Source organism: Felis catus, chromosome A2 (assembly GCF_018350175.1).
Source record: "Felis catus isolate Fca126 chromosome A2, F.catus_Fca126_mat1.0, whole genome shotgun sequence".
Classification (NCBI taxonomy): domain Eukaryota; kingdom Metazoa; phylum Chordata; class Mammalia; order Carnivora; family Felidae; genus Felis; species Felis catus.
In genome coordinates, this window is record NC_058369.1 from 155,104,903 (window position 1) to 155,129,529 (window position 24,627).

General features: G+C 46.7%; 1 protein-coding gene and 1 long non-coding RNA gene across 8 annotated transcripts in view; one reads left to right on the top strand and one right to left on the bottom strand.

Moving 5' to 3' along the window:
- Positions 1–24,627, bottom strand: part of DENND2A (DENN domain containing 2A) — a 105,648-nt gene that overhangs the window by 75,657 nt on the left and 5,364 nt on the right. For 2 of the 4 annotated variants that reach the window (XM_023250632.2, XM_045052851.1), the window contains exon 2: positions 94–195. The exons of 1 other annotated variant lie outside the window; for it this stretch is intronic. In XM_023250632.2, coding sequence (XP_023106400.2) covers positions 94–167 — 74 coding nt within the window. In that variant the 5' untranslated portion in view covers positions 168–195. Of the gene's footprint in view, positions 1–93; positions 196–14,142; positions 14,232–24,627 lie in introns of those variants that run through there. One more of the 4 variants, XM_019825902.3, reaches the window with a different exon arrangement.
- Positions 87–24,149, top strand: LOC109497649. 4 transcript variants are annotated; one of them, XR_006594648.1, is made up of 6 exons: positions 14,765–14,897; positions 15,697–15,816; positions 17,138–19,354; positions 20,657–21,371; positions 22,952–23,143; positions 23,501–24,149. It is a non-coding gene; the product is annotated as an uncharacterized LOC109497649 (long non-coding RNA). The 4 variants fall into 4 exon arrangements; XR_002153997.3 differs by lacking the exons at positions 14,765–14,897; positions 17,138–19,354 and adding an exon at positions 87–220; XR_002153996.3 differs by lacking the exon at positions 17,138–19,354.

A 24,627-nucleotide genomic window follows, 5' to 3' on the forward strand; every position in this document is an offset into this window, starting at 1 on the left:
GTGAGGTCAGAGAGGAGGGAAAGGAGACAGAGAAAGGAAGGAAACTGAGAATCCAGGCCAATTCCTACACTCTCGGGGGAGAAAAACTCTTACTTGTCAGCCAATTTGTAGCTCAGGTTTTCAGTCTGGCTGTGGCTGCCCTTGGCCGGCCTGCACACTGTCATCATGTCAGCACCAAGAGGAGCTCCAAGTCGCCTGGGGGAACAGGGATGCACACTTGGTGAGTCACCACGGCAGATCTAGGGCCCACACCCTGAACTATTTATCCCTGATAGAGTCCAGCCCGGAGTGGGGCGGGGGTATGTGTGACTGGAACACACCCTTCAGAATCCCGGACCCAGGGGAGGGCACAAGGGCACAGAATCCCGAGGTCCACTTGGACTCAGACCCCATACCAACCTCTTCACCTCCAGACCCCATGCCAATCTCGCGTGTGTGTGTGTGTGTGTGTGTGTGTGTGTGTGTGTGTGTGTAAGCAAAACAGATACCAGCTCAACGTGACACTTTCAGCCTAAGAACCCGTAATGAGCTAAAAGTCCCCAAAGAAGAAACGAGTTGTTACTTTACTTGAAACAAGAAATAAACTAGGTGCCAAAGCAGAAACATCTGCACAGAGGTACTTTTGCGCTGGCCCTCACGAGAAGCACGCACCCACAGCGTCCTTGGCTTTGGAACCACGCAGGAAGGACCTCTCCCAGCGGCCACAAACCCAGGGGAGGAAACATGTAACCCCTAGGGTCATCTGTCTAAGGGAAACTAGGTGGTTCTGGCAAACCCAGGAATCCCACGGGGCACCTTAGACCTGAAAAATAATCAGGACCATGTGGATACCAAAGCAGCTGCCTCAGCACCATGGTGGTTGCACGATATGCCAGAGCCTGACATTCAACTGAAGTGAAGTGGCTGATTAAAATGTATGATTTCGGGGCACCTGGGTGGCTCAGTCTGTTAAGCGTCCGACTTTGGCTCAGGTCATGATCTCACAGCTTCTGAGTTCGAGCCCCACGTCAGGCTCTGTGCTGACGGCTCTGAGCCTGGAGCCTGCTTCAGATTCTGTGTCTCCCCCCTGCCCCCCGCCCCTCTCCTACTCATGTTCTGTCTTTCAAAAAATAAATGAATGTTAAGAAAATTAAAAATAAATAAAATAAAATAAAATGTATGATTTCAACAGCAAGTCCCTATAGAACTCTGGGTCTCTCAACACGAGGACAAATGGACATTGCTCAGGTGGACGTGGTTTGGAAGATGAGGCCCATCAGAGAATGCCAACAGGATGGGCTATGCAATTCATTTACCTCGTCCCCGTCCCTCCCGAGGGGGACGAGGTAACTCTTTGACTAGAGTTTTAAGGAGTATTGAGATATTGGGGATTCACATTTTTTTCCCACTGACCCTCCAGGGACTTCCTCCTCTGAATTCCTCTAAAGTTCCGAGATTCCCATCCCCCCTCCCAGGAGAGTTTATCTGCCAGGTGACAGGGTGGGCTGCCCAAACTCCTGGCCTGGGCATCCCCTTCCTGCAAGAAATCAAAGGGCTAGGCTTCAAGACATCCATATAACTCCCGGGAACAAGGAGAGGGAGGCCAGCAGGAGGAAGAGAAAAAGGAGAGTGAGTGTGGGTAACAAATTAAAAAGAAGCAGGGTAGGACTGGTGAGCTGAAAATACAGGAAGGGAACAGACTGGTCCAAGAAGGTGTGCGTTTGGGGAGGAGGAAAGAGGCTCAGGCCTGCGCACAGACCTCAACTGCCCCTTACCAGTCATGTGGCACCCTGCAGCTTGGGGGATGGCCATGCTGGAAGCAAGCCCCGCTCTTTTTTTTTTTTTAAGATTCTTAGAGAATGAGTGAGAGAGCAAGCACAAGTGGGGGAGAGGCGGCACAGGGAGAGAGAGAGTGAGAGAGAGAGAGAGAGTGAGAGAAAGAATCTTAAGCAGACTCAATGCTCAGCACAGAGCCCAATGTGGGACTCGATTCCACGACTGTGGGATCATGACCTGAGCTGAAATCAAGAGTCGGACACTCAACCAACTGAGCCACCGAGGCGCCCCAAGCCCAGCTCTTTGAGAAAGCCAGACCCAGGGTTCTCCTCTCCTGTTATGGAAAAGAGCACTGAAGGGCCTTTCAGAGACAGGAAGGAACTCATTGCCCCTCTCGTAAGTTCCACAAAGCTTCTGGTCCACTATACTACAATTTAAAAAATTCAAAACAAAACAAAACTCTGGAGCCCCTCCATTTGGCCGGACTGAAAGACACTGCCCTTCTGTCCTGAATCTGGCGCAAGGCCTGTCAGACGGCAAGGACAGTGGCCGCCCCCGCCACCCCCTTCATGCCTGCATTCTGCCTCCACACAGACCGACCGCAGGGATGCAGCCTTGTTCCCCGTGAGCAGCTGCTCTGTCCACCTACCCTCTTCTTTCAAGCTGGCACCCCCTTTCCCTGGCACTACAACGAGGTGCCAGGCTTTGTGCAGGACGCTCTGGGCCTCAAGGATGAGGAAGACAGGGAGTGTGCCCTCAGGGAGAACACCCAGGACTGTGCTTGGGTCACTATCGGCCCTGGCATCCAGCTCTCCCCAAAGAGAACAATTTCCCTCTACTTCCCAGAAAGCCAGAGCTTTTCCAAAAGGGACAAAGGCCACTGTGTCTCCTGCATGGAGAACCACATATGGACTCTGAGGTTGAAGTCACAAGAAGCACTTAATACCGTACTGAAGTGAAGACGATTCCCATGGGGCAGTAACAGCTTCGAGCGCTAAACGCATGGTCTTTGGAGAAATAGCTGATGTCATATTCCAAGAAGCTTCAGGGGCTGGAACTCAGAAGGCAAAGAACGTCCCCCACTCAGCAGTCAGCGTGCTGGCATTTCTGAATTCACAGAGGAATGGAAAATGCGGCCCCCAAAAACCTATGACCCTTCCCTTTTCACCTGTGTTGTTTATTTATTTGTTTATTTTTTTTAATTTTTTTTTCAACGTTTATTTATTTTTGGGACAGAGAGAGACAGAGCATGAACGGGGGAGGGGCAGAGAGAGAGGGAGACACAGAATCGGAAACAGGCTCCAGGCTCTGAGCCATCAGCCCAGAGCCCGACGCGGGGCTCGAACTCACGGACCGCGAGATCGTGACCTGAGCTGAAGTCAGACGCTTAACCGACTGAGCCACCACCCAGGCGCCCCAAGAGTAAGTACATTTTAAATGTACATGAAACTTAGGTATTTGTGTTTAGATGTTTAAGAATTAAGTTCATCTTACTCTTCACTGTTAGTCTATTAATATCATTGGTCCATGGAAGGACCCTGGCTTATTTTGCTTTATGTAATTTTAATTTAAATTTTTTTTTCAACGTTTATTTATTTTGGGGACAGAGAGAGACAGAGCATGAACGGGGGAGGGGCAGAGAGAGAGGGAGACACAGAATCGGAAACAGGCTCCAGGCTCCGAGCCATCAGCCCAGAGCCTGACGCGGGGCTCGAACTCACCGACCGCGAGATCGTGACCTGGCTGAAGTTGGACGCTCAACCGACTGCGCCACCCAGGCGCCCCTCACCTGTGTTGTTTAAAAGTCATTAGTTAGGTGACAAGCCCAGCCTAATTTGCTGATGGGAAGTTCTCTGACTTAAAATTACCATAACTTCACTATCACTTTATAGGTCTGGAATTGCAAGGCGGAGCGATTTCAAGTGTGGTCCGCTGGGAATCTGGGAACCGGGGGACCTCGTCAGACAGGTAGATCCCTGGGCACCAGTCCAATGTACCAAAACCAACTGTCCGGGCAATGGCCTGGAAGCTGCATTTCAATACAGTAAAGCAAAGGCCTCAGGTGATTTCTTACGCAACCCAACATTCTTTATTTCTTCCTGGGCAATCTGGCCTTGTGATCCAGACTGGTTTCCAGGAGGTATAATGAATGTATGACTAATAAAAACACATTTTCTCACTCAATTGCTTTCCATAAAAATACAATGGAGACATTCATCAGACGGGCTTAATTAGTACTAATAATTAGTACTGATCATTTTAATTCAATTTAAAATGTTAGACAAAATTCTGAAGCTAAATAACAGGTGGTACATGAATATATTTTTTAGTGAGATGCTTCTGGTCAGTCTCAAAGGCCCACAGAAAATGTAACTGCTCCAGACTGACACTACCGGATCAAAAACCTGTATTATTTTAAAATTCTTTTACGTTGGGGCGCCTTGGTTAAATCGGTTAAGCAGTTAAGTGTCCGACCTCAGTTCAGGTCATGATCTCACAGTTTGTGAGTTCGAGCCCCGCATCGGGTTCTGTGCTGACAGCTCAGAGCCTGGAGCCTGCTTCAGATTCTATGTCTCCCTCTTTCTCTGCCCCTCCTCTGCTCACACTCTGTCTCTCCCTGTCTCTCAAAAATAAATAAACGTTAAAAAAAATTTTTTTTAATTCCCTTACGTTAATCCACTAAGCTTGAAGTTCCAGCTTGATCTCTGAAAACACTTTCCTTAAGGACCTTGGAGTACTAAAAGGTGAAATCATTAATTAAAAACTAAGTATCTCTGGAGTGCCTGGGTGGCTCAGTTATGAGTGTCCGACTCTTGGTTTCAGATCAGGTCATGATTGTGGGATCGAACCCTGCATCAGACTCTGCACGGATAGCCTGGAGACTGCTTGGCACCTCCCCTCTGCCCCTCCCCTGCTCGTGCTTGGGCGCTTGCACGCTCTCACCAGGGAAAGGAAGGGGGAGAGCAGCTCCTCCAGGATCCTGCCCACGCCTGCCTGTCTGCTCTTTCCTCCACTGCCACTTGGGGAGCCAGTCTGGTGAAGCCAGGTAGTCTTCACTACAGGTTGTATGATTCCATTCATACGAAATGTCTAGGGTAGGCAAGTCCACAGAGGGAAGGGGAGTTGGGACTGACTGCCGATATGTAAGTAAGGCTTTCTTTTGGGGATGACAGAAATATTCGGTGACAGTTGTACAACACAGTGAATATACTACAAGTCACTAAACTGTACACTTTTTTAAAAGTTTACTTATTTATTTTGAGAGAAAGAGAGAGCACGAGCAAGGGAGAGGCAGAGAGAGAATGAGAGAGAGAGAATCTCAAGTAGGTTCTGCACTGTTAGTGCAGAGCCCGATGCAGGGCTCGAACTCACAAACCATGAGATCATGACCTGAGTCGAAACCAAGAGTCGGATGCTTAATGGACTGAGCCACCCAGATGCCCAAAACTGTACACTTCTAAGTGGTAAATTTTATGTGAGCTATTATCTCCATCAAAAAATACATTATAAGGGGTGCATGGGTGGCTCAGTCGGTTGAGCATCCAACTCTTGATTTCAGCTCAGGTCAGGATCCCAAGGTCATGGGACCAAGCCCCACTTTGGGCTCTGAACTGTGTGTGGTGCCTGCTTAGGATTCTCCCTCTCTATTTCTCTCTCTCTCTCTCTCTCTCTCTCTCTCTCTCTCTCTCTCTCTCTCTCCCTCTGCCTCTCTCTCCTAGCACTCTCTCTTAAAAAAAGGGGGGGGGGGATGAAAGCTGGTGCAGCCACTCTGGAAAACAGTACGGAGGTTCCTCAAAAAACTAAAAATAGAACTACCCTATGACCCAGCAATTGCACTACTAGGTATTTATCCATGGGATACAGGTGTGGTGTTTTGAAGGGACACATGCAACCCCCATGTTTATAACAGCACTATCAACAATACCCAAAGTATAGAAAGAACCCAAATGTCCATCGATGGATGAATGGATAAAGATGTGGTGTATATATACAATGGAGTATTACTTGGCAATCAAAAAGAATGAAATCTTGCCATTTGCAACTACGTGGATGGAACTGGAGGGTATTATGCTAAGCGAAATCAGTCGGAGAAAGAAAAATATAATATGACTTCACTCATATGAGGACTTTAAGAGACAAAACAGATGAACATAAGGGAAGGGAAACAAAGATAATATAAAAACAGAGAGGGGGCAAAACATAAGAGACTCATAAAAATGGAGAACATCAGAGGGTTACTAGAGGGGGCATGGGAGGGGAGATGGGCTAAATGGGTAAGGGCACTAAGGAATCTACTCCTGAAATCATTGTTGCACTATACGCTAACTAATTTGGATGTAAATTAAAAGAAAAGAAAAGAAAAAAAAAAACCTATGAGGTTTCACATTAAAAAAAAAAATTAAAAACAAAAAGCAGGAACAACTGCAGATCATGAGGAGATCTGGCCCCCACCCCAGACAGAGTGAATCATACTGCCAGGAGGGCCTAGGAATATGCATCTCTAAGCTCCCCAGGGAAGTCATGGGACGGTGTCAGAGCTGCTAAACCATATTTATCTGTCTGCCTCTTGCATCGTCAGTCGGCAACAGAAATACTCTCCTATGGCCTCTCCTTTGTAAGGCAGCCTTTCACTCCAGTGTGTCCGTTTGCGCCTATTTCGGAGCAGCTCCAAAATCTGGTGGAGGAGTTATCAGCCCACAGTTAGTTGCCTCTGTCCCTTGAACCCAGGGGTAAATGCTCCAATGAGCATTTGAAAATGAAAAGCTCATTTTCACGCTAAAGGAGGCCTCAAGCCCAAAAGCATAATCTGAGTCATTTTAAGACTTTCTGTGGGTCTGACTCCTCAGTTACTGACGATATTTTCTTTTAACAATTTGGTCAGTATTTGCCTGACCTGCACCTGTCAGTTTGTCTGACAAATGAAGCCACTGGGAATTTGTGGCCAGAACAGCCTGACATTGCAGGAAGGAACACACTTTGTGATGCTCCTGTGGCCAGAGGCGGCTAAAGATTTTTATTCTTCTTCCTTTCATAAACCCGAGTTTCACACCTGCAGAACATTCTTATGTACAGAGCGATGTATTTGGCCACCTTAGTAGAATGGAAACACATTTTCACTTGACAGTATTTGCAAACCCATGCTTTTTCCGTCACTCACAATGTAGAAATACTTCCATATGTTGCCTTTAGGTTGTGTATTTTGTCGAGGTAAAAAGAGATAAAGTACAATTAGGTGGCCATCTTGCATATGAGCACTAAGCTACAGTGTATAAGGTTTTAGTGCTGCCAGCCCTCCCGGGGGAATGCTTGAGAACTACCCGTGTCACCGCTGTGGAAAAAGTTCCTACGGGTTTGCCACAAATCATCAAAGTATGAGTTATAAAAGCTATGAAATATGCTCACACTGCCAAAATATGATTTAAGAATCTGAATTCTGGTAAATATATTTTCTTGTAAGAAAAAAAGTACTGGCTCAGTTGGTAGAGCACGTGACTCTTAATCTGGGGGTTGTTGAGTTCGAACCTCACGTTGGGCAGAGAGCCTACTAAAAAAATAATAAACCTGCAATGCAGTGGTATTATCCTCATTAAAACAAAAATTAAGCTTTTTTTGTTCCTTTTGTGTATTAGAGGTCACCAAACTGGGAGGAGTCAAGTTCCAACTTCTTTCAACTCTCAAATATTTTTTTAATGTTTATTTTTATTTTTGAGACAGAGAGAGAGAGAGAGAGAGAGAGAGAGAGAGAGAGAGAGAGAGGGACCGTGAGTGGGGGAGGGGCAGAGAGAAATGGAGACAGAATCTGAAGCAGGCTCCAGGCTCAGAGCTGTCAGTACAGAGCCTGATGTGGGGCTCGAACTCATGAACACGGGATCATGTAAGACCTGAGCCAAAGTCGGACGTTTAACTGACTGAGCACCCAGGCGCCCCTCAACTCCCAAATATTTAAACTTGCTCTTCTTTCTCTCTATTCTGGGCTACACCAGAAGCCGCTTCTTACTTCTAACCTCTACGGAAGTCAATGCCAAAGTGCCTACCATGTTTCTGATAGGAAATAGAGGCTCAATCAGGTTAGGTCATTTGTTCAAGTCCATACAACAACTCATGAGTGAGCCAGGAACGGGTCTAGGTTTTGAACCCAAATCTGGTGCTTTTTATGCGACAACTGTGGCTTCATACTATCTCATTCAGTCTAGAAACAGACTCTAGCTCATTGTTTTCAGGGTCTGTCTCCGTCAGCTCTTCCAAATCAACAAGTGTTTTACACTGCTTTGCAGCCATGCCGAATTTCATCACTCAGCTTGCTGAGTGAGCTGGGAGGGAGACTGAACGTTTTTGTGGGTCTCTCTTTTTTTTTTTTAATGGTCTGTGATGATATACTTCTGTATTTGGAGAATCTATCCTAAGAAATAATCCTAAATGGGGTGCCCGGGTGTATAAATAACTCAAATGTCAGACCATATAATGGTAACATAAGCTATAACATAGCTATTTTTTTTTAATTTTTTTTTCAACGTTTTTTATTTATTTTTGGGACAGAGAGAGACAGAGCATGAACGGGGGAGGGGCAGAGAGAGAGGGAGACACAGAATCGGAAGCAGGCTCCAGGCTCTGAGCCATCAGCCCAGAGCCCGACGCGGGGCTCGAACTCACGGACCGCGAGATCGTGACCTGGCTGAAGTCGGATGCTTAACCGACTGCGCCACCCAGGCGCCCCTATAACATAGCTATTTGATGGGCTATCATAGAGCACATGAAATTATGTTTAAGGAGACTACCATTCTGTAAGGGCAGAGAGGAGAGTAGTGGTTGCCTAGGTCAAGGGTGCATATGGCAAGAAAAAGAGGAGTGACTGCTAATGGGTATGGGGTTTCTTTCTTTCAATTTTTTTAAATGTTATTTATTTTTGAGAGACAGAGAATGAGCAAGGGAGGGGCAGAGAGAGAGGGAGACAGAATTTGAAGCAGGCTCCAGGCTCTGAGCTGCCAGCACAGAGCCTGATGCAGGACTTGAACCCATGAACAGTGAGATCATGACCTGAGCCAAAATCGATGATTACCCGAATGAGCCACCCAGGCGCTGGGGGTTTCTTTCTAAAGTGATAAAAATGTCCTAAAATTGATTGTGATGATGGTTGCACAACTCTGTAAATATGCCAAAACCCATTAAACTGTACCCTTTAAACGGGTGAACTGTACTCTATGTGAAATATCTCAATAAAGCTCTTATTTAAAAAAATAAATTAAAAATATTGTGTCCAATATGAATAAGATATTAAAAAAAAAAAAAAAGAGGAGGAAGAATCTATTCCTATTCCAAATTGTGTAAAAGGGGCACCTGGGTGGCTCAGGGGGTTAAGCGACTACTCTTGATTTCAGCTCAGGTCATGATCTCCACGTTTGTGGGTTCAAGCCCCGTGATGGTTTCTGCACTGACAGCACAGGGCCTGCTTGGGATTCTCTCCCTCCTTCCCCCCCCCCCAAAATAAATAAACTTAAAAAGGAATTTCCAAAACTGTGTAAGAAAATGACTGTAAGTAAATGTAACAAATGATTAACAGTTGTCACTGGGTAAGAAACTTGGGATGATTTTTTTTACCCATTCTCTATACTTACCTATAATTCAACAACAACAAAAAACAGATTTCCAAACTTTCTATAATAAGCACACATTACTATTAATGTCACAAATAATGGGGAACATGTAAACCCTGTTGTCTGTGGGTGTCTGAGTCTGCCCTGTGGCGCCCCTTAAAAGGCTCTGGTTGCCTTATGGCCACAAGTGTGGCTGGGCACTGGGCTGGCCCGAACCCATCAGTCCAGCACTTGTTTTGTTATGGCACCGCTACCTCCTAAATGAAAGGGCAAGTGACACTGTTCTCATCACCGCCTTTCCCTGAGTGACCACCAAGCCTTGTATTCTGGCCTGCCACTTCCCAGTACAGATGTTGCCCTGGGTCCAAAGAGAGATTATATGGAAACATATGGTTAACAGGAAAATAATCCTATAATTCATTCTTCCAACTAATAGTTGTGTCTGCTTTGCAAGGGAAACCGAGAGTGAAGCCTGAGAGAAATATAAAATAAAGAGATTGATTTGCCCTCTGAGAGTTTTCATTCTTGTACAGGAAAGAAGATGCACATAACGAGACTGTACTATGCACTTGAAAGTTGCTAAAGGAGTAGATCTTATATGTTCTCACTGCAAACACACACAAGTTAACTGTGAGGTGACAGATGTGTTAACTGACCTTCACAATGTATACGTATATCATATCATCATGTTGCATACTTTAAACTTACAGAATGTTGTAGGTCAATTATATCTCAATAAAGCTGGAGGGAAAGACGCACAAGAGTGTCTCTGATACAAAAGAGTGAAGGCAAGATCCTTTGTGGGCCTGGGCTTGAAGGATGGGCTGAATTTCCTTTGCATAGATGTTTGCATAATCTCAGGATGACTAAACACTTAAAGAGGCACAAACCACTGAGTGAAAAGCAGCACCGATTCCACTGAACTGAGTGGCTGGATTCCGCTGCGGGGGTCAATCAACATGTGACCCAAGGCAGAATCTGTGAATACGATTTGTGCAGATTTTCTGAAAGCTTTTACGAAGATATTACCCTAAGCCTAATGACCTTACAGATTTTTTTTATTCAGAAATGATTTCAAGTTTGAAGAACAATTGCCAGAATACTTTTTTATTTATTCGAGAAAGAGAGAGAGAGAGAGAGAGGGAGAGAGAGAAGGGGCGCACACATGCATGGAGGAGGCGCAGAGAGAGAGGGAGACAGAGAATCCCAAGCAGATTCTGCATTGTCTGTGCAGCCCGATGCGGGGCTCAAACCCATAAACCCTGAGATCATGACCTGAGCTGAAATCAAGAGCTGGACCTTAACCAACTGAGCCACTCAGGTGCCCCCAGTTGCCAGAATATTACAGAAAAGTCTTATAAACCCTTCATCCAAGTTTACCAAGTTCTAACACTCTATTAAAGACTGCTTTAAAATGCTGTTTGGAAGGTTTAGGGAAAGTAAGTTCTATCCAGGCACTAGAAGTCTTAAATGCTCATGAATTTGAAAGAAAACAGAATCTTACAAAACCAGTTTACTAAAGTAAGTAAGCACAGCCAGGTGCAAAAGACAACTCAACCCCCAACCCACTCTGATCCTCCACCAGGACCTCCCAGGAGGACAATGAAAGCTTTAAAACCTAAATACCAGACATGCGAGAAGAGCTAAGAAAAATGAAAGAAGAAAAATAAAAAGAAAAATGAAAGAAGAACAATAAAAAAGAATGTGTGTGGGGAGGTGGGGTTTGGGGACCACGATCATATATTAAAACATACTCTAAAGCTTCTGTGACTAAAACAGTGTGGTACCGCTATAAGAATAGATAAATACACTGGTGGGACAAAATAGAAAGGCTAGACCTAACCACACATAGAACTTTATATATGGCAAGGGTGACGGGGTGGCTCAGTGGGTTAAGCCTCCGACTTTGGCTCAGGTCATGATGTCAGAGTTTGTGGGTTCGAGCCCCATGTCGGGTTCTGTGCTGACAGCTCAGAGCCTGGAGCCTGCTTTGGATTCTGTGTCTCCCTCTCTCTGCCCCTCCCCTGCTTGCACTCTGTCTAGACTCTCTCTCTCTCAAAAATAAATAAAAATTAAAAAAAAATAACTTTATATATGATAAAGGTGGCATCTTAAATCACTAGGGCAAAGATGGACTTTTTAAATAAATGATGCTGGAATAACCAAACAGCCCAAAGGTGTTCGTGTAAGATCACCCCGCAAATCTGATGTGCCTGGGGCGCCTGGCTGGCTCAGTTAATAGAGCATATAATTCTTGGTCTCAGGGTCGTGAACTCAAGGCCCACGCTGGGCATGGAGCCTACTTAAAAAGAGAGAATCCATGGGGCGCCTGGGTGGCTCAGTCGGTTGGGCATCCGACTTCGGCTCAGGTCATGATCTCGCGGTCCGTGAGTTCGAGCCCCGCGTCGGGCTCTGGGCTGACGGCTCAGAGCCTGGAGCCTGTTTCGGATTCTGTGTCTCCCTCTCTCTCTCTGACCTTCCCCCATTCATGCTCTGTCTCTCTCTGTGTCTCAAAAGTGAATAAACGTTAAAAAAAAAAAAAAGAGAGAAAATCCGATGTGCTTGCAGAAGTAGTGAACTGCAGGAGGATAACCCGCATCTTTCTCTGAGCCAGAGAACCAGCTGCAGGCAAGAATGGGTTTCCCATGATGGGTTGCAGCCTTGAACGGTTAACACCAACCCCAGAGGGGCTCCAACTGCCTTCAGAACCCACTGTGATTTCAGTGGATTTTCAAAAATCTGACTTTTTCTGGGACAGCCCTAGAGCTTACAATACATTGTGCAGCACCCATAGTATACACACATGATAACATACAGAAGCCCACTCCCTCCCACCAATTTCCAGACGCATTACTGTTATCCTCATTTTGAAGGTGAGAAAATCAAGGTTCAGAGACTTGCCCAGAATCATGATTGTTTTAAGAGACAGGATAGGGATTTCGTAACTCTCCACTCCAAATTCTGTAGTTTGGTCCTCAAACCTCCTTATCTGCTCCCTCAGTATCTTTAACTAGAACCACCCAGGATTGAGACCTCTCACAACCTGATGCAAGAATCTGCTAATTGGTGATGCCAGGACCCCTTGGGGACAGTAACCTCAGAGTCTGACCCCCAGGGGTCAGGCCTTTTAGGGAGCCTGACTTTCTTCTAAGGGCAGCAAGCAGGAAATAGCTTTCATTCATAACCTTTGAGAAGGTCAGGGTAAAGAAATTAGCACTGCTACATCCGGTGATCTGTCAGGCATTGATTTAAGCTCTTCGCAAACCTAATTACAGAAATAATGCATCGCTCAAGACAAATGAAAACATATGTCCACATATGTTCTTCTACGCTAACATTCATCGCAGCATTATTCAGAATGGCCATAAAGTGGAAATAATCCAAACGCCATCAACTGATGAAGAGATAACCCAAATGTGGTATATCCATACCATGAAATATTGCCCAGCCCTAAAAGTAACAAAGTCCCGATACCTGCTACAACGTGAACCTTGAAAATATTATGCTAAATGAAAACAAGCCAGTCACAAAAGCCCATATATCGTGAGTCCATTTATATGAAATGTCTATAACAGGGAAAGCTATAGAGACAGAAAGTAGATAAGTGGTTGCTAAGGAGTATGGGTTTCTTCTTCCCTGTGATGAAAATATTCTAAACCACTGTGGTGGTGGTTGCACAACTTTGTGAATACACTAAAAACCATGAAATTGTAGGCTTTAAATGGATGAATTTTTATGGTAAGTGAATTATACTTCAATAAAGCTATTACCAAAAAAAAAAAGAAAGGAAGGAAGGTGGGATGGGGGAGGAAGGATGAATCTAAGTATCTAGCATCATGTACCAACAGGTACATGATTTTTTCTTTTTTTTTAACTTTTTTTTTTTTTTTACATTTATTTATTTTTTGAGAGACATAGAGAGACAGAGTATAAGTTGGGGAGGGGCAGAGAGAGAAGGAGACACAGAATCCGAAGCAGGCTCCAGGCTGTCAGCACAGAGCCCGACGCGGAGCTTGAACCCAGGAACCGTGAGATCATGACCTGAGCCGAAGCCGGAGGCTTACCCGACTGAGCCACCCAGGCGCCCCCTTTTTATATATTTTTTAAGGGTTTGGTTTTTTTTTTTTTTTAATTTTTTTTTTCAACGTTTATTTATTTTTGGGACAGAGAGAGACAGAGCATGAACGGGGGAGGGGCAGAGAGACAGGGAGACACAGAATCAGAAACAGGCTCCAGGCTCTGAGCCATCAGCCCAGAGCCCGACGCGGGGCTCGAACTCACGGACCGCGAGATCGTGACCTGGCTGAAGTCGGACGCTTAACCGACTGAGCCACCCAGGCGCCCCCTTTTTATATATTTTTTAAGGGTTTGGTTTTTTTTTAACGTTTACTCTTTTTTGAGAGGGAGACAGTGTGAATGGGGAAGGGGCAGAGAGAGAGAGAGGGAGGCACAGAATCCGAAGCAGGCTCCAGGCTCTGAGCTGTCAGCACAGAGCCCGATGTAGGGCTCAAACTCACTAACCGCCAGATCATGACGTGAGCCGAGACCCGACGCTTAACCGACTGAGCCACCCAGGCACGCCTAGATTTTAAGAGACCTGTCTAGCCCCAGAGCCCTTGCTCTAGAATATCGTTACTTCCTCCTTCACAAGCAGTATCTCTGGCAAAGTACTTGGCGAATGAATCCCAGAAACTAGGATACTTATGAATACAATGGTAAAACAAATGAACACGAAATGGCTAAAGAAACATGACCCAAGTAGTAGATACGGCAGGCGCTATGCGAGCTTGCCTACCTCACAAGCAGTTCCCTTTTTCTACAAACTGCCCCATCCTTCATTCGAAGGGTCCCAGGGTCACTGGCAGCCATGTTTGAGTGAGGAGCCCACCCCCACCCACAGCTGATTGGCTCCAGAGGAGGCCTGACTCAAGTCGGACCAATCAGATTTCACTCCTAGGGAGTGGCGTCAATCTGTGTCCTGGAAGACAGAAACGAGTGCTGTGAGGTGGCCATCTTCCACTCTGCGGAGTAAGGAGGGCTGGGCTGTTGGAGAGAAGGATGCCAGTGCAAAGATGGCCTGGCACCCCCTGGATCCAGTCGCCTCCTGAGGCTAGGCTGCACTTCTGCCCATGGGTGCCACCAGACGTCTTCATGCAGTGTCCTGCTCAATCTGTGTTCAGCTGCTACATTCAACTACTTTCCCAAAGCGAAAAAGTAAAGCTACTGTATGTATGAGTTTTAAACATGAATCTGCAACCGTATGGCTGAAGCTGGGCAAGCCCCACTGGGTTTGCCTCCAGCCTGGCGCAGGAGGTTGGGTGCTCTCTGATCTTTCCCGTTACACGACGGAGGGTCAGAAGAGCAGCTCTCAAGAAGTCCCTTTCTGTCCCTGCGAAGACTCTTCATGGCACTGGAGGTGCCGGAAACTTCTTAGTAAAGTTATCCTGAGACCTAACCTTTCCAAGAAGCTGAAGAGCATATTATAAGCCTTATTACAGGAGAGCTGCTGAACCCTTGAATGAACCCTGAAATAGGACATGGAATCAGAAGGTGAACACTCTCCTTCCTTTCTTGACAGTAAAACCCCACTGAGAAAAACTCCAGCTTTTTATTGGAATGGACTGATGAGAGGTTACTGTGGGTAAATGAACAAATAAAAGGCACGTACGCCTTCTTCAGTTCTTATTTTAGATCTGCGATATATATACAAGAAAGCAGATATCACATCTCCCCCCCCCCCCCCCCCCCCCCCCCCCCCCCCACTGGCAGGGACACATTTGAATGAAAAACATTTGCAAGAGTTTGCATAGTCTGGACAACAGAAGGAAGAGCCGAGTTGACAGGAGGGAAGGGATGGACGAATCCTTTTCCCATCCCTCTGTCTATTTATGGGAGTCACTTCCTTTCAGGAAATGCTGAGCCCCTTCTCCCAGGACCCTGTTGGGAATGACGCCTGCACGGGCTGACCCAGCCTTCCACATCCTCCTGGCCTCAGCAATTCTACCCTTGTGACCCAGTCAGTACTGGGAATCCGGCCTGTAAATGACAGTGCTTTTAGGAGGCCCCAGCCTAGTGAGGAAATTCAAAGAAAAAAAGGGGAGGGGACACATAATGAAGTCAGAAAGGCCCCTGGCTTGGAGAAGCTACTAAATATGAACACAGAAAGGGGACGGATCGGCGGGGGTGGGGAGGAGCTGGGGCTAGAAACGATGACACTGTGGCCCAAGAGTTTTGTGGCTCACCTTATTGGACACCCTGCTGGGTGATGGCTAAGGCAGAAGCAGGACCCAGGGTTCGTGGCCCCGTCCAGGGCTCACTCACCAGCTCCACACTCCTTTCCTTTCCCCAGATGACTCCTGTTTCTTTGGAAAGAAGAACCTGGGTCTACTAGTTCCGTGTTCTTGATGAAGGTGGTTCTCCTCTCTTCTTGGTCAGCCCACCTCTTCAGAAACCCAGAGAGATTTCTGAGGTTAGTGGGGTTTTGGTGGTTGGTGTTTGTTTTGTTTTGTTTTTGTTTTGTTCTTTAAGAAGTGAGAAATGTTTTTGGTCTTAGGATGTTGAGAGATTTTTAAACGGCGACAAAAACAAAAGCATTTGCCCTACAGATGCAAGGTAACTTTAGCCACTGGCTCCCATGGAATGCTTTTTCTTCTTTTTTATTTAAAAAAATTTTTTTTAACGTTTATTTATTTTTGAGACAGAGACAGAGCATGAACAGGGGAGGGGCAGAGAGAGAGGGAGACACAGAATCAGAAACAGGCTCCAGGCTCTGAGCGGTCAGCACAGAGCCCGACGCGGGGCTCGAACTCCCGGACCATGAGATCATGACCAGAGCCGAAGTCAGACGCTTAACCGACTGAGCCACCCAGGCGCCCCTCTTCTTTTTTAAAGTTATTTGTTTATTTTGAGAGAGAGAGAGAGAGGGCGCATGCACACAGGGGAGGGAGGGAGGGAGGGAGGGAGGAAGAGAGAGAGAGAGAGAGAGAGAGAGAGAGAGAGAGAGAGAATCCTAAACAGCAACGTGGGGCTCTATCTCAGGAACCATGGGATCATGACCTGAGTCGAAATCAAGCGTCGGATGCTTAAACCAACTGAGCCACTTAGGCGCCCCTGCTTTTTCTTTTTCTAAAAAGACAAATGAACAGATACAGTGTTCAGAGCTTCCCTGCCCTATTCCAGGGAGGAAAAGAGACTTAGTGTTAGCAGGTTAAAAGAAATGAACTGGAGACTGAGGGTAAGATAGAAGTTGAGGCAGAGAATCAGAAAGAAAGACAAAGACTGAGAAGTAAACAAACAGGGTAAGTATGGCACTGAAACACGGAGAGGAGGGACCCGGCAAGAAACCACCCAGACGCAGACAGAGAGGGCGGCTGTTAGGTGACACCCAGACGCCCTTCCATTGGATGCAGCATCCTGGCGGTCAGCTGTTTTTGCAGCTGAAGTGGATGTAAATGAAATACGTCGCCCAAGTTTACACTGCGGGCAAGAGGAGCTACAATAGTCCAGTGGCAAATACTCCTGCACTTCAGCAATTTGGAACGTTCACGTTCCCGTCCCCGCACTTCTGTTCATGTTCTTTCCCTCGGCTGTCACCCTCCCTTTCCTTTGCTATTATATTCCCACCAAGCCCTCAAAATCTAGTTTGAAATTTCCACAGAACCTACTGTGACCACCCCACAAACTAAAGTTCTTCCCCGCTCTTCTGAATTTCTAGAGCAGTTATTAACTTATCTACATTTGATCACCTAATAAGTGTGCTTTGACTATTATTTAAATACTTTTTACCCAAGGTCCACATGTTTGCCACTTCCAACTGCAATAATGAACTCATGGCTAACGTTTATTGAGCATCTACTATTCTCCAGGCAAGATTCTACATGGATTGTTTTGTTGAATCCTCACATCAACCCTACTATTGCCTCCCCTTTACAGATGTGGAAACTGAGGCCTGGAGGGAGTAAGTTTTTCCCAAGGTCACATGCATGCTGAATAAATCCAGGTTGTCAGATTCAAAAGTCCAGTGCCTAACACCCAAATAAATGCGGGGGGGGGGGTGGGGGAAGGGTACAGACCTTCTCCTCCTGGATACAGAGTAGCTACTCAGTAAAAGTGTTACTTGGATTTTATTCCAAGTACCCAGCATCCATCCCCTCTCCTACCTCCCCTCCATCTCCTTCCTGCCCACCATGAACACCCTGGCACCAAGGCACTGCCTGGCCCTCTCTTCCACTTCCAGAAGCAGCCCTCAGGCCGCCATTTTGTGACTTATTTTTCCTCTGAATGCTCTCCTGATGTTCACTGTAACCTGACCTCACAGAACAGTAATACTGAGGAGGGGAGGCAGGGCCCCCTGCCCCACCTGTCCTGACCCTTGGGCACCTGGAGAGCCCCCGGGCCTGTGCCTCCCAGGGGCCTGTGCCTCCCAGGGGCCTGTGCCTCCCAGGGCTGGCTGCCGCACCACACCACTTGAAGGTAGCCACTTGAAGGGATGCACCTGAAAGGCACATTTTATTTGCTTCCTGACACCCATCTCTGACTCCAGCTGTGCTGCCCCAAACTCCTCACTTTCCCACCTCCTCTCTCCCTAATTCCTGCCCTCCTCTTCCTTTCCTCCCCCTCAGACCCTTTCCCACCCTCTTTTGCTGGCTTCTGTTCTCTTTCTTTCCATGAGCAGAGAGTTTCCAGCTTGGCTCCTGGCCAGCACATTTGGACAAAAGGCAGCAATCTTAGAGGAAGACGTCATCTCGCACCCCCTTTCCCGGGGCCGGCACCGTGGCTCCCGAGCCCAGAGAGGGAGAAGGGGGCCCAGGCCTCTCTGCCACAGCTCCCCGTTCGGGGAAAGGCCCTGAGAGATGGCGTTAAAAGCAAAGAGTTTGCAAATAGACCCAGGCTCAAATTCCCATTCTGTCACTTGAGGCTGTGGGACCTTGGACAAGTTACTTTGCAAAGATTTAGCCCTCTCCTCTGTAAAACTGTGATAATTGTAGCACCTATTTTGAAAGACTGCAAGTAAGGATTAAATGAGAATGCACCTGTAAAGCATTCAGCACAGCACATGTCCTGTAAAAAGTGCTCCACACGTCCCTTCTGTAATAAAGCGAGCTTAACTCTGCCAAATAATACAAACAGGAGTAATAACACAGGAGCTTGAGTCGATGATAATAATACCTCCTCAACTCATCTGCAGGGCTACTGACCCAGCCTCAGTTGTCTGCAAGTGTGGTAAAGCTGCAAAACCCTCCCAAGCACGGAGTTGCTGTTACAATGTAATCTGTGTGAGTTGGTTTTGACATTGGAAGGGGAGCTGACCCCTTTTCCTTTTCAGTAGGAACAAGGACGTGCTCAGGCTCAGCTTCAGAGCTAGATGTGAAAGTAGGAGGAGCCCACTGAGATCAGCACAGCCGGCTCATCCTGACTCCCCTCCCCCTCCGTTTTCTGGCTCCCTGAACTCCGAGGCCCTGGCTCTGTTTGTTTACTATCTGTCTCTGGTGTTTGGGACTTGCAAGTTGTGCAATGCCTGGGAACGTGTTCATTTTTACTTAGCTAGGTTTTGAGAAAGGGAAATGGTCTTTCCCCTATGACTTTATTTAGCTCATCTGGGCCAGCACGGAGAGATTTGAATTTAATCAGTAAGATGAATCAAAGAGCGTGAGGTGCTGGGTGGTGGGGGGATGCTGGGAAATACACAAGTATATGGGATGGTCCCTGCCTCTTAGCGGGAGGAATAACAGCTATAAACCCAAACAACCGAATGGCAGTAAAAGACTGCAGTTGTTCACGATCAAACGACAAGATTAGTCCAGGGAATGACTGACATACGGTTCACGAGTTTAAGGACTAAATTTGAACTACAGTGGTGGATGTTACCAAACAAATGCAAACTGGAGGAACGCAGAGGTGGGCAATGGAAGTCGGAATGGCCACAGACTGCCTCAAAGAAGAGGTCGGACCTGGTGGCCCTTAAGAGGAGACTGGGTTCCAACAGCTGGGAAAGGAGAAGGTTGCAGGTGAGGCAAGGGCAGGAAGGTACACTCCCACCTGGGACACAGGGACCGATGGGATGTGAGCCAGGAGAAGATGGAATGGCTTGGGGGCTTACACTGGGGGATGTCCTGAAAGGAAGGAGGAGGAGTTAAGACTTGCTCACCTGGGAAAATAAAGAGAATACAGAATGGAGAAACACACTCTTTTGGACATGATGGGGTTAAGATGGCACATTCAAGAGGAGCCATGTGGAGTAGGCAGTCAGAGGGAAAGATTTAGGGGTCTGGTGAAAGAACACCCCTGGGGGTGTAAATCTGGGAGGGAGCCCACGAACCTGTGAGCATGAAGGAGATCCCCGAGAGAAAAGTGCAGAGAGTGAAGAAATAGGCACGGGGAACTCTTACATTGCCCTTATTACTCAGCTTGACTCAGTTTCTTTTTTTTTTTTTAATTTTTTCAATGTTTATTTATTTTTGAGAGAGAGAGAAAGAGCAAGTGAGCAGGGGGAGGGGTAGAGAGAGGGAGACAGAATCCAAAGCAGGTTCCCGGCTCTGAGCTGTCAGCACAGAGCCCGACGCGGGACTTGAACCCACGAACCGAACCGTGAGATCATGACCTGAGCCAGAGTCAGATGCCCAAGCCATTAAGCCACCCAGGTGCCCCACTGACTCAGTTTCTTTTTATGTGTCCTCATCTGGGCCTTCCAACTAGACAGTGGTAGGACATGAGGGTTGGGCTTCTTTCTATTCCTCTGCAGTGCCTAACCCACACTAGGCTACTATGGGTGAGGTACAAATGCTAGTTGAATAAGAAAAAGAAAATCAGTGAAGATCTCCTTTTCTACAGATAATTAGAATAACCAAAATCTTGTGGTGTCTCAGGTGGGGAGGCAATACGCAGAGTACTTAACAAAGCTGTGGCTGGGACACCAGCCAATGAGAATTGGCCTTATGGTGAACCCTGTGATGGCTGGATCTGGGGCGGTTGGGGTTCCCAGGAATGTGGGACACTGGGAGCTTGGGCAGTGACTGCTTACTAAGTGGTTCAGAAGCATTAGCCATTCTGACAAGTGGACAGTGTATCAGTGCACATCAGTTCTCCATCAACCTTGACCTGGGTCAGGGTGTCGCACACACTAGGGAGCTAAAGAACAGTGAACGGGCTTCATTAGAAACTTAGGATAAGGTCTCAGCAGAGGGTTAGGGAAGGAAGCCAGATTTCAGGGACTTGGGGGGAGGGGTTGTGGCTGGTGGACCTGCCCCCGGGGGCTCTTCCTGCTGTTCCAGGTCCCCATCCTGAAACCCCCTCCTTCTCTTTTCCTCCAGGAGGTTGGCAGCTTGAACCTGGAGCCTGAACCAAAGAAGCTGTCTCTTTGACTCCCTCCCCAACTCCCTCCTCTCTGCCCCAGGCCCGGGATCCGGGCTATCCAGGGTTCAGGGGAAAGGAGAGCCTCTGTGCCCCTCCCTCGGCACTGCTGAGACCTCTAAGTCTCCATGTTCTGGGAGGCATTAGGGGGTTAATTTTCTCTGACATTTTTTCACCCCATTAGATGCACCAGTTCAGCTGGAGGGTAAACAGAGAGCACTGGTCTCTTTTTGATGTCCTGGGAGCTTGTGTGTGTTTGTTGTGTTTGTTGCCTGTCACCAACACAGATGGTGAAATGGGCCAGATGTAAAGGACGACAGCGGCCACAAGATGCCGGGGAGCTTTGCTGGGGGTTGGATGACCACACACTTCATCCCACATCTGAACCACTCTCACCCGCAAGTCAGAGTATTAAGCAGAGAACGCCCCTGCGCCCCCAGAGAGCTGGAGACGTTTTCTGGCAGAGAAGCCCAGAGCACCGGCAAGCTGCTTCGAGAAGTTCCTCTGTGTCTTCCCAGTCTCCACCCTGGGCGAGTCTGTGGCTGAGAAGCTGGCCTGCTCCAGCTGTAGGGGAGGCAAGTTCTAAACCTCAGGTGTCCCCGTCACCCCTGCCCAGTGATCAGATCAGTGCTCTGTGGCTTCTCCCCCAACTAACATCTCCCCTGACCACTCAAGGTGAGTTTTAATCCCGATTTGCTGATCCCATACAAATGGGACATCCAGGGAGGTTGAGCCTGTAATTCACAGGGACATGACAAGCACAGACAAAATGATAGAAGTGTCCCGCTTTAATGGTTCCAATTTGCTGAGAAAAGGCAGTCGTGATTTTTTTTTTCCCATGGTGAGCTGGGGGTAGGCAGGGACAGGAGTGTCCAACTCTTCTGACTCCTTTAGTGGGAATGAGAAGTTCACATGTAGCACCGGGTTATCCAGCTGACCCCTCCTCCTTCCCTGCACTTCGGGCTCTACTCTAGGGGGGCTAAGAAAGGCTGGGGGGCAGAGGGATGGTGCAAACTCATTTCTGCTTGTGTCAATGCCCCTGGACCAGCAGGGAGAACGGACAGATAATGGCCAACTCTCACCCTTTCCCGGGGCGTCCGCAAGTTGCGGTTTCCAGGGATAGTCCCAGGGCAGGCCTGTTGTAGATCAATTAACAACTTACCTTTTTATTTTTTATTTTTTATTTATTTATTTATTTATTTATTTATTTATTTATTTATTTATTTATTTATTTTGAGAGAGAGAGAGAGAGAGAGAGAGAGAGAGAGGCAGAGGCAGAGAAAGAGAGGGAGAGAGGGAGAATCTCAAGCATGATCCTCGCTGTCAGCACAGAGCCCAACGCGGGTTTGAACTCATGAAACTGTGAGATCATGACCTGAGCCAAAACCAAGAGTCAGCTGCTTAACTGACTGAGCCACCCAGGCGCCCCAACAACTTATCTTAAGTGCTCCCTTTTTACTTTCAAAGTGGCCCGGTTTGTGTCTTATGGTTCCCCTATCCATTCCCCATAGTGAATTTGCAGAGAACTTGCTGCTAAGTCAAACACAACCCTGACTACATTTTTTTCTGAGAAGCAAGAATGAGGGAGAAAGAGGGAGGTACTTTAGATTACTGCACTGGGTTGACTCTTGTGTGTAACCCACCCCACCCATCCCAGGTTCCCGCCTACACAATATGTGGAATCGTGATTATGTGGGATCGAGGTTGTGGGAACATGAAACCAACAGCCAACCAAGAGACAAAAATTAAGATAGTTTGTTGGATCACAAACTACAAAACATAAAAAAATCTCCTAGAGATCATAATGTTAATATATTGCCTTTTTAAATTTAATATAACTCGAGGCGCCTGGGTGGCGCAGTCGGTTAAGTGTCCGACTTCAGCCAGGTCACGATCTCGAGGTCCATGAGTTTGAGCCCCGCGTTGGGCTCTGGGCTGACAGCTCAGAGCCTGGAGCCTGTTTCCGATTCTGTGTCTCCCTCTCTCTCTGCCCCTCCCCCGTTCATGCTCTGTCTCTCTCTGTCCCAAAAATAAATAAACGTTGAAAAAAAAATTTAAAAAAAAATTTAATATAACTCAAAATAGTAGATTGCCTCTATGAATGTACCACACTATGAATTTTAATTTTTGTATTAACTTACATAAAAATTCAGAGTACATTCAGTGGGGAGCTGGGGTGGTAATGCTTGGGTTAAGGGAGAGAGAGGTAATAATACATTTTACAGTTGTTTTTTGTTTTTGTTTTTGTTTTTAAGGCTGAGCATCAGGATCTCATTTTTAAATTATACGTCACTGGTCACAAATATATTCAATATCCATTTGGCTTTGAAATCTATTTTAATCTAGCAATTGCACTTCTGGGAATTTATCTTACAGAACTATTGGAACAAGTGACCCAGAGTGCTTGTAGTGGCTAAACTCAGAAGCAACCAATGGCTCAAAAACAGGTAATTTGTTAAACAAATGAAGGCAATCCATGCAAAGAAACAGTAGGACTATGTAGGTCCCCCACAGAATTATTCTCACAAACGAGTGTTCAATTATGATAGCATGTTTCCACTTCTGTAAACAAACAAGCAAACATATTACAGGCAAAGAAGAAAGTCTGAGGCTATTTGGAATATATACCAAACAGGGATTGCCTTTAAGGAGGGAGACAGTATGCAGTCAATTTTCATGTTTCATCTTATTCTTTTTTCTTATTGCTTAAATGTTTTATAGCAAATATAACTTTCACAGTTTACGTAGAAAAATATATGTATATATACAAGTACATGTACAAGAGTAATCTTAAAACTTTATAGTATGCTTTTTAGGAAAACAAAACTACCAAAGGAAATGCATCTGATACTGTGTTTGAACTGGTCTGACAAGCCCTCCTGATAAGACGCACAGCCCAAGGAAGGCCTGGATACCATGGAAAAAATGGTCACTGTCAGGACTTCCTGTCCTGATCCCACTCCAGCTCGATCCTACTCTCATTTCCTTCTGAAGGGGAGCCGTGGGACCGCTTTGTTCCCCACTGTTGAGGGAAGCAAACCTCTTCCCTGAGCTTGCCATGAAGATGACTCACCCCGTCCTCCCTTCAGGCCAGGGAGAAGAAAAAGATAGCAGTTTTTGGCAACTCAGCCTGTTAGAAAAGGGGGTCTAGGGCTCACCCCTCTTCCAGTCAACTGCAGGCCAAGGATGGATGCATCTAAGAGAAGCCAAAGACAAGGCAATTCTGGACTGCAGCTGGCAAAGGGCTTAACTCTGGGCAAGCTGGGAGTCGACAGGATACATTTTTGCCCAGATCAGACAATGATCTTGACACAAGGGTAAAAGATGGTCTGACTCTGGCTTCCCAACATATTCTGTCTTTGGATATCAAATGTAGAAAACTGAGCTACTCACTCACCTCAGTTCCAGACACTGATTTTTCTCCTATAATTAAAGGGGTACATGTGTCTGTCAGTCTTTCTGTTGGGTAGCCTGTGTGTGTGCGTGTGGGGGGAGGGGAGGGGCGTTTAAAGATCACCTGGGGTACCTATGGAGGCCATCTGGCTCTGTGGAGGAAGAAGGGTCCACGCCTAGACACAGGAGATTGGGCATGACACAAGCTGGGTCACTCATGAGTGCCTGTGAGACATTCCATGGGCCCTCAGGAAGCAAAAAAGAAGGGGCTGGGGTTCCAGAGATCATAAAGGAAGCTGAGTCAACTTTGCCTACAGCCAAAGAAGCAACTGCCTGCAAGGTGTATTTGAGAGTTATAAGGAAAGTCATTGAGCCTCAAAATATTTCCCCTATTATCCTGTCAGAGTTGCTGAATTCAACCCGTAGAGATTCATTCCTTTCGATTAAGACTTTATGGATGTTCCATTGCAAACTGATTTTCCCAGCTTCTTTCCAATCCAGAAGACATTGGTTAGAAAACAAACACACTTGAAGTGTC